At 37.8% G+C, this 13,053-nt stretch overlaps 1 protein-coding gene across 2 annotated transcripts in view; it reads right to left on the reverse strand.

The window, feature by feature from the left end:
* The window catches only part of LOC137084319 (arsenite methyltransferase-like), a 47,924-nt gene extending 35,220 nt beyond the window's left edge, over nucleotides 1–12,704 (reverse strand). For both annotated transcript variants that reach the window (XM_067450497.1, XM_067450495.1), the window contains exon 1: nucleotides 12,459–12,704. In XM_067450497.1, coding sequence (XP_067306598.1) covers nucleotides 12,459–12,524 — 66 coding nt within the window. In that variant the 5' untranslated portion in view covers nucleotides 12,525–12,704. The remainder of the gene's footprint in view (nucleotides 1–12,458) is intronic.
* Nucleotides 12,705–13,053: the final 349 nt, after the last annotated feature.

Here is a 13,053-nt window from a genome sequence, read left to right on the forward strand (position 1 = left end):
TTAACACTCGTCATTCTGCATTGATATTTATATCTGCAGCAACGGCTTTGAAATAGAGTTCTTTCAAAATGTCAGTAGTTGTCAGGAAAACACTATAACGCCTCAAATTACGCCTTTTTTCACCAGTTAATAACTGCTCTGTGTATGAAGGAACTGCCCGAGAATCACTTTCGCCTCCGTCACGGAAAACATACAAGGTGACAGCACAATAGAGTAAAATATTGGTGACATTCATTATCATATAAACATAATGGCCAATATATTGTATCACAAAAAATGATTGAGGTCATGTACATATATTGTGCGATATATCGATATATTGATTATTGTGTGACAGGCCTAACCACCGAATGATACAAAATGATACCAAATGATGGTTTTACAGTAATAATAACCAGTAAGAGGAAACTGTGGTTAGTATGGTACATTTTACATTGGTGCTCGATTTTTCCAATATAGTCTGACCAGACAGAGCTGGATGTAAATAACAAGCTAGTGTAAAAATAGATTTTTTTGTGCTCTGGAAAAGGTTCTTGTGTTGGCCTCCAGTGTGTGTTTTGTGTCTTTCACATACCTTCCAGCCTGCAAACTGCCTGTCTAACCCTCGTCCGACCTTCAGCTTAAAGAGAGGCAAACATGGTTGACCTGCCACTAAACTTTCCCCGGCTGGATGATAAGCACTTGTTTAATTATATTCATCTACATGGATCTGACATTGTTCCAGGATGATGTCAGAGCTCAGCAAGGTTAGCAGGAGCTGAAAGTGGATGGGAATGTTAAAGCCACCCACTGCAGCACTTTGCAGGCAGCAACTTTATTTTCTGCTTTGTTCCACGAGCTCAGAGGGCAGCTTCACTATCCGCTGTTACTGAGGGCATACAAGGGCATCCGCCGAATACAGGCAAACCGGTTGGGAACAGTGTGGAAGATTGTGTTCGAGAAATAAATGTCACTCAAACGTGAAATACGACAGCTCTGCATGCTAATAGCTTAATTCAGGTTTTATACACCATAAAAGGCCCCGATATTCACAGTAAACTTATTTTTCGCTCTTTACATAAAAAGTTGGAAAGACCTGATCAGTGGTATAACATTAGCATGCATCTCAATGGTATGCACAATGCTGCAAGTGGCATTTAAATGAATATGCAACTATGAACTGTGCGCTTTCCTTTCAATAACAAAATAAGAGCAGTGAGAAAACAGCTGTTAAGAAAGCATCCGGGATGTATGCTTCAATTCAGCACTCCACTTAAGTCACGTTTATGTAGAACTTTTTTAGATTGCCTTAAAACAAACATTGTTAAACATAAAAAAGGTTGTACAAGTTTAGCTTTCAATTAGAATTACAACTTTAATTTCTATAAAGCAGCTTTCCAGTATGTTCACTTTATACTCGCGGATATCTGACCTCAATGAACTGAACAGAAGAAATGAAGCAGAGAAAATTCAAACTTCAAAGAAGGCGATGCCTCAGACAAAACCTACCCAGACCAATGGTAGTTCAAAGCTATTTCAAACTCCCAAAACAAACTTAGTTTTGGCCTGATTTTGTTCTACATGAAGTTACACCAGTTTGTTAGGGACTTAATAGTATCGTTGTTTTCAGTTTTGTAACAATCAAGCTTTACAAATGTTCAAAATTTCAAGTGGTCACATTTTAAGGAACTATCCTTTTCAAATAACACGTCTGATATCTTCTTTCTCTAAACAAGTGATGCTGGCGTCTACATGGAGGACATGTGAATGTTTTCATGACAACAGCAGGTCTTGAAGTGAAGTGATCACTCAAAGGCAGGTCAATTCCCTTTGATAGATAGGTTTACGTGTGTGCACCTCAGGAGGGGAAGAGTACGCAGGGCTGCTATAAAACATCTTTAATGGCTGAACCCGGTGCTGCTCCAGTCTTCATCTCATTTACAGGCAACTTGGATGTTTTATCACCTTCAGCTCTCCTTGCTGGCCTCGCCACCCACACGAACCGAGCGGGCGGATGGTGGATGAGAAGACCCGAGCACCAATTATATCATTGCCCTTATTTACGCCATTCAAATGTTTTCAGGTCAGCTCTAATCTCCTCCTAATCAGCGAGGTCAAAACACAAAAAAGTGCATATCTTTTCAAAAACCAGGCCAGCTAAATCAGAGGCGTCTAGCTATGAATGTCAGACAAACCACAGTTACATAAACAACAAAATGACACATAAAAGCTGAAAATTGTCAGCCTGCTGTGAAAAAAATGGAGGTTAACCGAAGCATATGTGTGTCACTGCAGTTGACCAGAGTTGAGGTCTGGTTTGCACAGGGTCACGTCGACGTGCATCAAAAGGGTATTAAGGTCGTAACTGTCGTTTTAGATTATCGCAAATCCCCTTAGATTCACTTTGAAAACAGATCGATTTTCCTGTAAGTGGACTCCTAATGCAAGTTATCCTATCTTATGTAACACATAGGCTACTGTGCTAGTGAGATCCCTGGACTAGAACGTGTGTCAAAATGTAGATGTTTACACCAACAAAAAACTCCCATCTACAGATTAAAACAAAAAGGTTTTGCTATCAGCAAGATTTAACAATCCAACAAGTGGCCTCCATTTTTATGCACTTTGGCCCAAATAATTCTACCCTAGCGTAGCAGTTCTGATTCTGTGTTCTAGTTCCTTTTTGCTGATGCCACAAAGGAACACAGCACAGCAAAAAACAAAACATGAGGTCTGTGTTAAGAGCAATCACATCAGTCTGCCCATCTAGCATGGGGAAGAAATAACCATTTTTAAAGCATTTAAAGTTTTCAGTGGTGGGTTTTAGAAAAACCCCTTTCCGCAATAACATTTTAGGGCAAAACTTTAGTGGTAGGATGTGCCATAAACACTTTGAGGTCATGTTAATTTGTCTTGGGGCAAGGGCACTAAAAAAAGCCAGGCTCTCATCATGCACGAAGGACTTGTCCACCCAACATTTGGCTTATCTAACTACCAATATAAGCTTTTTGATTGTTGATTCATCATTTTTTACATTTAGTCAGTCCAACACTGCATATGTAGTTAGTAGATTATCTAAAGATTATCAAAAAAGAAATTACTATATAGTGGTTATATAATATCTAAAATTAAATTTAATATAAAATACATTATTTATAATAATGTTAATGAATTATTAATATTCCATGCATATTATAAAAATATTATTCTACAGGTTTTTCATGTTTTTGAAATTCTTATGATGTTCAACAAGACTGCATTTATTTAATCATAAATGCAGTACAAACTGTAACATTGTGAAATAATGCTACAATATAAAATAGGAGTGTTCTATTTGAATCTATTTTGAAATGTCATTTATTCCTGTGATGTCAACGCTACATTTTCCAGTATGTAGCGTTGACCTGTATGATTTTTCAGAAAATCAAAAAGCATGATTATCAATGTTTAAACCAGATGTGCCTTTTAATATTCTTCTGGAAACCATGACATACTTTGTGTATCATAGTGATTCTAAGATTAATATAAATTCATTTGTACAATAAAAAGTCTCATGCAAACAATTTAATGCATCAAAATAATCATCCCCACCACACAATTTTGAAGGATTAGTATATATATTCCCCTTCCAAAATGAAAATAGTGATCTTAAATACTTGAGGCTGTTACCTTCCACAAATAACAAATCATGTGCTCAGGTCGCCTGACACACAGAGCTTTCTTCCCGGAGCCTTGTTTTCACCTCCGCTCCAGAGAGATCATTGTTCATAATTAACCCAAATCACTGGTCGAGGGAAGATCATGTGTCCTGACCTGACAAAACAGCGTATTAAACCATGCTTGACCTTGGTGTGACTCCTCAGTGGATGTCAACCTTGAACTGCGGATGACACAGTACCAACAAACGGCTTTAATCCACTCAATAGAGCAAGCTGGATCAGGTTTCGGCCACCATTACTGAAGATGCCCACTAAAAATACAAGAACCAGTAAGGTGCTGTTCCAAAGCAGCCTGGATGATAATTATCTCAGCCTGGTGGGAAACAATCTGGCCCTCTGGGTCAGGTCTAAGGCCGTACGCAAAGGTGACGATAGCGTCACCCTCAACGGTTTGACCAAGACACGTCCGCCACTTCCAAGGTCTTGGAAAGCTGCTCTCTTTAGTATGCGACTATGCACAACTTGGGGGAAGGGTAATGTTCTGATTTACTGATGACTATCAAATGGAAAAACAGCTGCCTCTTTGTGATGAATGAGGTGACACTTTTCGTTCAAAGCGCAAAGGCGGCAATAAAACCTTTAAACAAAACAAAAAAAGCACACATGACCACAACAAAAAGACTACATCTCTCACCTCAAAAACACAAAGAATTAACATATCAAAGTGGCATGTTGAAAACAGAACTGTAATGTTTACCCAGCTGTCCCTGGTGTTTCTGTCTCTCCAACATGGCAGATTCCTTCCACAGTCCAAACACGGAGGGCAACCAGACCACTCCAAAAAAAAAAAAAAGTGCCACGAGCTGAACTCAACAAAACCGCATCCCCCGGGTAACGGCATGAACTACACACCCTGAGCATGTTGTGAAGGGCTGCCTGCTGTTGCTCGGTAACAGATTAGTCCAGTTTATGCTTTAGTGTGGTGGATCTGCTGGCCATCACCACTCGCTCTCTACCAAATCATGGCCAGAGGACTTTCCAGACACTCACGCTTAGATAGCCCTTGACTCTCAGACTGTTCAAAGATTTTCAAAAACCTTGAAAACATCTCTGTGATGCCAATACAACCACGGAGCTTGTCTGTAACATCAGATGAAAAAAAACAGAGCGTAGCATACAAGAAAATATTGAATGCCTTTAAAGAACATTATTTGGCTGAACATGGTGTTCTCTCTTATTCACAGCGCCTTTGGCCATAGAAGTTCATTTACAAGCCGTAGAGACCCATTCGATAAAACGGGTGACTGCAAAGGATAGAGTAACTAATAAGAAATAAAGCAGAATGATTTGTTTCCATTAAAGGTCTCCATACTTTGTGCTGAAGGCCCAAACTCAGTAAAGTAACATTATTAAATATTATTATAGCAGGAAATATGTTATCATATATCTCCATATTTCATCTTTTTTTTTTTTTTTTTTTTTTACATAAATCATTGCTATTGGTTACATCTGTCAAATATTTAACCAATGAAAAATATTAAAAAGAGCCTGTGACTAAACCTTGTGGATCCTCAAACATTTCTGTAAAACCATGCAACTCCAACCGCCTCTATAGTAAATGATTGTACAATCTCTGCTTGTTTCTGGTGTAATGGTAAACGGTAGCCCTTTATTTTACAGCTTTGTTCCGCATGTACATATGCACTTCTTATAGCAATTACAATAACAGGGATTTAAGTAGTAATCCTGAACCTTTCCCTAAACCTAACCCATGTAGAGTTAGCTCATTTTACCAGTACTTTCTTTGGTAACTACTCTATAATTACACTTTAAGTACTGCACTGTAAAATAGTGCTGTGCAAATAATGAAAATTGGAAGAAAAAAAAAATTCTAAAACACAGAAAAGCATGATTTTTTCACCATCCCCCTAAAGGGCCTTTCACATGTCGTGTCTAAAAATGGGAGATGTATTTTTTTTAAAGTTTAAGTTTCACTATGAGCACCACGTTGAATGTTGCATCATGTCGAAAGATGCGAAAAAGATTATTTCAAACCATGTATACAAAAAAAAACAAAATTTTTTTTTTTTAAATTATATATATACACACACACGATAATACAGGCATTTGCGAACTGTACAATATAAGAAAAGAGTTCAAAAAGGCATAAAGAAATAACCAATGTCACAATATCTTTTATTGCAAAGATATTGTGCCCACAAATATTGGCAATAAAACAACTTTCCAAAAAACCCAATTTGACATATCCAGCTTGACATATTTCCACTGTGACTGAATATATCATCAAACCACCCTGCTGTAATCCAAACTCTAAAAAACCCAATGCTCAGTACATGAGCAGACGGTAATACCCAGCGTTTGTATTCAAAGTGGTGGCACATTAATCTTTTCTCACCATATGTTATAGATTACCTGGTAATGAATTCTGTTTAATTAACTCTTAAGAAACACCTCGAAGGTCCAAGTTCAAGCTGTGCATTATTTTCTTGATCTGCTCGGCATAGAGCCGTCTTTGTCTAGGCAGGGCAACCGTTGGATTAGATTTTCCTAACAACATCTAGCAAGCATGACCTCATATCTTATCGAACTGGGTACACAAAAATGCAGGCGGTGAAATCGCTCATGTCGTAATGGCCCCAGAGAGCTCCTTGAAAAGGCTTCACTTCCACAGTACCTGACAGAAACCAGTCTCGAACACAAAGACAATGCCACAAAGTCTGATCACCTAACTGTTGTGGTCCTAAAATGTGAATACAGTGATTCTCGCACCAAACGGCGTTTCATGTGCCCCTCAATTTGACGATAAATCCATTACCTCTGCTTCACATCCATAGCACATGCTGCTCTCCTCTCTTGCAACATATCAATCTTCTCAGTCATTCATAAATTCTAAAAATCCCCTTTTAGTTAATTGCTGAACCAATTTAATTTCTAAAAAAGCCCTTCGAAGAGCAAGTCATAATGAAGTAGGATACATCCACCGACTCCCTCTGACAACCCCGCTCTTTTTGCGCTTGCTGGTGTGAGTGGATGAACGGTGGAAAGATGCTTGCATTAAAGCCATATAATTATGTGTGGGTGAAGCACTCCACGGCTCGGCTTATTGTAGCAGACACAATGCCCTTGCCTGAGCTCTGTAGGCTCCAGAAAGGACAGGCGGCTAAGAAGTTGTGAAGGACAATCCCCCCTAATAGGACAGCACTGCGGCGGCCTTGGACTCTGAATTCTCTGCTCGACGGGGGACATACATCAATCCGTCAGCCCAGCCACAGACAGCCCTGTAACCTTCAAAAGTCTCAGGATCGGTGAGGAATGATTGGCATTCGAGTGAGCCACTTTTCTCAGTGGGATTTGCTTCATATAACCCAGAGTGGTTAAATTAAGACACCATTGAATAACAGTCTTAAGTCCAATTTAACTATCGCCCCTACTGCGTCCTCTCAAGCCTTCAATTATGCTGATCCTGCCACATGGCGACCTACGAAAACCTTTATCCCTACAGCCATTAAAGCTGTCTAGAGACATAGATGCAGGAGCCAGGGCAATACATGTTAGAAATGATCATCTCACCTCAACGTTCTCGCTCAAAACTGACCTAGAACGTAATGGCTATAGTACAGCGGTCCTGGTGAATATTTATGGAAAATATTTGCAGAATCAGCCAATATCCAAAGCAACTAAAAGACTGGTTTGAAAGTTTTAAAGGTCACTTTGACATTTACTGTAGCAAGTTATAAGCAGCCCCAGAAAGAATCTGCAGACAATTTTCACATGCTGACTTTGGAGAAAAATCTGTGAAATTCTATGATATGAATTTAAATATGGTTAAATTGAGCGTTTATTGGTAGTTGACATGCGGTGTGAAATGCCAAACTCTCTCTAAAACTCCACCATTTTTCTTTACAAGCCAACTTTAAAAACAGCATTTTGCCAATTATATATAATAATAATTATATATAACTGACTGCTCACAATTTATATATATATATATATATATATATATATATATATATATATAGAGAGAGAGAGAGAGAGAGAGAGAGAGAGAGAGAGAGAGAGAGAGAGAGAGAGAGAGAGAGAGGTCAGGTCAGATAGAAGTTTTTTAATTAAATGGTTTGTTCCAGTGACAGTGAGGAATCTTTAGAAGTGCATCTTTAGAGGAAATGCACCTAAAATATACACTCTCTTATCCATTAATATATATTTTAGCCTTGTAACTTGGACGTGCAACTACCCATAAATGTCAGAAAATGTGACCCAAACATTGTGTACCTAAAGGACGAGGCATGTGCCGAATTGAATGAATGGCTGGCATTACAATTCTACAGATATCTGTTGGGGCACATTCCATTTGGGCTTGGTTATAAAACTTCATAGATCATAAATAGATTAAAAAAAATAGATATTGTATAAACAAATTAAAAAATATATATGAAAACCTTCACAAACAACATTGAATACCAACCTGTTGAGTTTGGCTTCTGATTTCTGAGAGTCTTAATGCATGTGAAGTTAAGGATAGTTGCACATGTGCCATAAATCGCATACCTAATATTGGCTTACTCTATAAAAAAACAGCACTGATACACATCGCTTGCCTCGGGCTGACATTTCTATTCTACAGATGGAAAAATCATTTCTGTGGTGTACTGCTGATAGATGAGCTGGCACACGGAGACATGATTTAAGATGCTTCTTTCCTTTTGCCCTCCACTTTTGCTTACGCCATTAGTTTAATACGGGACTCTTTGCTTGCATTTGTCTTTTTTTTTAACCACCCCCCCTCTCCTCATGGACCACAACACAAGCCAATTTAAGAGGCACTGTAAATGTCTTTTTCTTAAAAGCTGGTGCGCTGCTGAGATCTCATTGATCCCTGATGTTTACAAGATCACGTTCAGCCGGTTGTCTCTTCAACAAGCCGTTGCTTGCGTGCGTACCTCTCCTCCTGATTTATCTGACCCTGATCTCGCAGTGGGCCGGCTGTAATTTTTTCTCGCAAACTATGAATAATGTACTTCAATCTCCATTATGGTCAATCAATTATGGGTTATGATTGAGGGGCGTGGTGACCTCCTGTCTGGTAGATGATCCTGCCATTATCTCATGAACAATGAACCCCTTCCAGCCATCCATACGCATACACACACACACACACACACAAACCATTTCACCTTTTCACTTCATCCTTCCATTTCCTCATCCTGCTTTCTTTCCACATGATCAGGTGGCATTTACTGTTCCGCCCTGTGCAAAATGACAGGAGTATTTCTGTCTCAGTACACCAACCGCATACTCTGTCAAAGCCTAGTTACCTGAGCTTTGAAATTCAATTTGTAATATGATGAACGGACATCACAATATTATTCAGAACAACAAAAAAAGCAAAGCAAGAGTTGGCAAACATCTCCATAGGACTATCTGAGCATCATATGGGTGGCCAACCAAATACAGAAGAAAACCAGGCATGTCTGCATAATCGAAAACTAATTCAAATAAACAAAAATGTACTTGATTTCCATTTCTTCTGACTAGTCTATATGACTATATGTCAATGACTATAAATGTCTTATTATGAATTGAAGGAATAGTTCACATAAATTAAAATCGTCATTTACTAACTCTCAATTCTCCAATCTTTCCAAACCTGTGTATTACGTTTTCCTTCTGTGAACACAAAAGAAGTAGGGCTGACTATTGACTCAAATTTTACAATTTGATTCCATTTGTGATTTGATTCGATTATTATTTTGGATATATCAGGTACAGTCTCAAAGAAGAAAAAAACTAATGCTGTACACTAGTTGGTACTAAGGTTAAAATACAAACACTTAAATTACACGCAAGGAAGTTTTTATAATAATAAAGTTCTAATACTAACATAACTCTATAATATTTTTTAATTCCAATTCATTTGTTGAAATATAAACATGTATATGTGGCTTTTGTAAAAACTTGACATTTATTTAAACATTAAATATTGAAGAACAGTAAAAATATAATGAATATGTAACTAATTTGGTGCACACATTTAGCAAAAGGATCATACATCAAAACAAGTTTATGGTCACTGAACGGCATTGCTTAGGTAAATGTAAAATTACTTGACACTGTTTTCAAGTTGTTTTACTGACGTCTACGTGAGACATAATGATTTCAGTAAGTTTTATTTTTTAAACATAGCTTTTAATGTTCATTTTATGATGTAACTAGTAGTAAAGTGAAACAGATGATCAGTTCCCGTGCTCTTTGCGTCACACCACATTAAAGAGCGTCAAACGGTACTCTTTGAATCTCGTAATACAATTGACAGAATTTGAAATCCGAGACTTTGTTTCATATCAAAAGTAACAAAGCTTATTACGATTTATAGGATGGGAGGTGCGCTACAATTCTTTTAATTTATCAACTGAAAACAACATAGACTGAGAGATTGATTCTTAGGATTTAAGAATCGATATTGGCTCATAAAAACAAGAATCGATTAAAATTGATAAATCAATGTTTTACCCATCATTAAGAAAAACTGCTTTTGTCCATACAATGAAAGAAATGGGTTCAAGAAAAATAACATGGGATGCCACTGACTTTCAGCGTAAAAACAAAAAAAAATATTTAGTGTACGACATTAAAAAAAAGGAAGTCATACAGTTTTGGAATAAAACAAGGGTAAATACAATAAATAAATGTTGACATTTTTAATCAGTGGGTGAACTATCCCTTTAATAATTTGAAATGCTACATGAAATCATTCATTTACAAATGGAAAACATGAGTTGAAACTAAGTCCACAAATATTACTATTAACTGGCTATCACTATAAAAGATATTCACATCTTTGAATCTAGACTTCAGTGGCGAGATCGTTTACAAAAGCTTACTTCACAGCTCTTTAAAATAAGCCTAAGAGCATAATTTTAAACAAAACCACTCTATAAACAAAGTACACTTTAACATAATGTGAGTGGGCAGTTCAGTTTTTGGGTTACATGTCACTGTGATCTTAAGCAAGCTGTTCCTCCCAAAATGCAAACATTTGGGATTTTTTTTAAACCAGAACAAACAGAGTAAAGTCTGATGTAAGAAGAGAACCACCTCTGCAGTTTTGCTAGACAAAAAAAATAAAATAAATAAAAAATCAACACAACTGCCCAAATACAGTGCATTATGTGTTTTAAAAAAATAGAGTATGCTACAAATCATAATTTTCAATTTTACAAATATGAAAACCATGAGTTGAAACAAATATTACTATTAACTGGCTATCACTATCCAAGATATTCACATCTTTTAATCTAGACTCCAGTGGCGGCAGTGGCTCATTTTGTTTGGCTACAAACCGGAAGGTTGGTGGTTCCATCCCTGGTTCTACCTGACCAAGTGTCGAGGTGTCCATGAGCAAGACACCTAACCCCAGCTGCTCCCGATGAGATGCATGGCGCCTTGCATGGCTGACACCGCCGTCAGTGTATGAATGAAGGAGTTAATGAATGGGTGAATGTGAGTGTTGAACGCGTTACATAAATGCATTATATAAATGTAGGTTTCATTATTCAGAGCTAATGACACAACACCATACTCATTCAATACTGTCTAATCTCAAAGTATATTCATACTAAAATATATGAGTCAGAACACTGAACATTTTATACTTCAGGTCATGTTGTTATCCACAGCTCCACGCTGATTTGAGAAATGCAACAAAAGCCCAAGGCCTAAATATCCAACAAACAAATGTGTGCTCTGTAATTGTATACTGACACCTACTGCCCTGGAGGCATGTAGTATGTTTACTAACTGCTGCCACTATGCACTAAATCTGTTTATCTTTTTTCTGTCTCATACTAACTACACAAATACAAGTAATGCATATTCTTGGATTCCATCACATCGCATTTGCATGTGTTGTTGGGGGTATAGTATACGCAGCTGACAGACAGTTAAGATTTCTCTCCATGGCTTATTAAAATGTTGCATATTGTAGTGTTTTTCTTTTATTTATGCTTTATAAACCACCTACTTTTTAAAAGTGCAATACACATAGATATGCAATTGACCCAATCATGTGATATCAACATGCCTGCACCCATAAGGTGGCCCACCTCCACATAAAATTAAAATGAGTGGAGTGTCAGTGTACATAACTGTAATGCTATTTCTCAAAAGTGCTGTTTATATTATATGAATAATGTGATGTTCTTCTTACTAATCTCATAAACTACTGTCTGCAACACTGGACTAAACACAATATTATTTCCAGGAAGCATAAACGCTGTATTTCAGGATAAAAAGGGTGCGAGATAATTTCTCGTTTCTCAATGCAAGATCTTGGGGGGGAAAAATTCACGCAAGCACTTAGTCTCGGTTAGACTAAACATAAACTATGAGGTAAGCAAGGTGCCAGAGCCATCCTCTAATCACAACCTGCTTTAACTGAGCTCGGCTACTATTAGCACAACACTCTTTTATATCACATTTCACGTGCTTGCCCGGTGCACTCACTATAAATGTACATGACATGTGTAACTTATATTCTGATACAGGATGCGTATATTCCTTGTCGTTTTCATGTAATCGTTTGATCACAGGCATTTACCGCACACACTATCCGTGCATGCCTGCATGTAAACATTCAATGAAATAAACGAAGACTCAAAATGGAAACGTCAGCTCCTACCACCCTATACCCCTGCTATACGCACAAGCCATTAAAATACATAGCGGATTCTGGCTTTGCTGCTAATGCACTAATGCAACGAATACATATACAAGAAATCTTATTTTTACACCCAGCCTTACCTGTTCGGATAAAGAGAATCCACTTGAAAATGATGCTGCATTTAGGGAATATTCGGAGACACGCATATGGTATTTCTCTCTACGAACAAATCAGATGTAAAAACGGAAAGACGACTAGAGGCTGACAGCGTCTACTCCCCACATGCGCGGTTTTCTAGTGCTCTTGAGTCCTGCAGTCAGTCGCTTGACTGAATTGTTTATTCAAGGTATCCCCGGCACTCTGCAATGCCATGTTCACTCCTCCTACCCTCATGGACGCTACTGAGATCCGATTCGAGAGTGAATCATACTTGCAATGATTCATCCGAACCGATTCGCAAGGCATTTGTAAATCAACCAAAAAATATCCTATAATTATATTAAGAAAAACGCTATTATAGTCCTATGCACCACACTTCTACCAAAACACCCTAATTACAACACTAATTGTCACTAAAAATACAATCAATTATCTCAGCATATAGCTTTTTTAAAGCAAAACCAGCAGGGTCAGCTAAAAACTGGAGAAGCTGGAAACAATCAAAACAGGACTACTGTAAGTTTACTGCTTACTGGATTTAACAGCCAAGATGGGGTCCTCCTCGGTGCTGTAGGC

Source organism: Pseudorasbora parva, chromosome 8 (assembly GCF_024679245.1).
Source record: "Pseudorasbora parva isolate DD20220531a chromosome 8, ASM2467924v1, whole genome shotgun sequence".
NCBI lineage: Eukaryota > Metazoa > Chordata > Actinopteri > Cypriniformes > Gobionidae > Pseudorasbora > Pseudorasbora parva.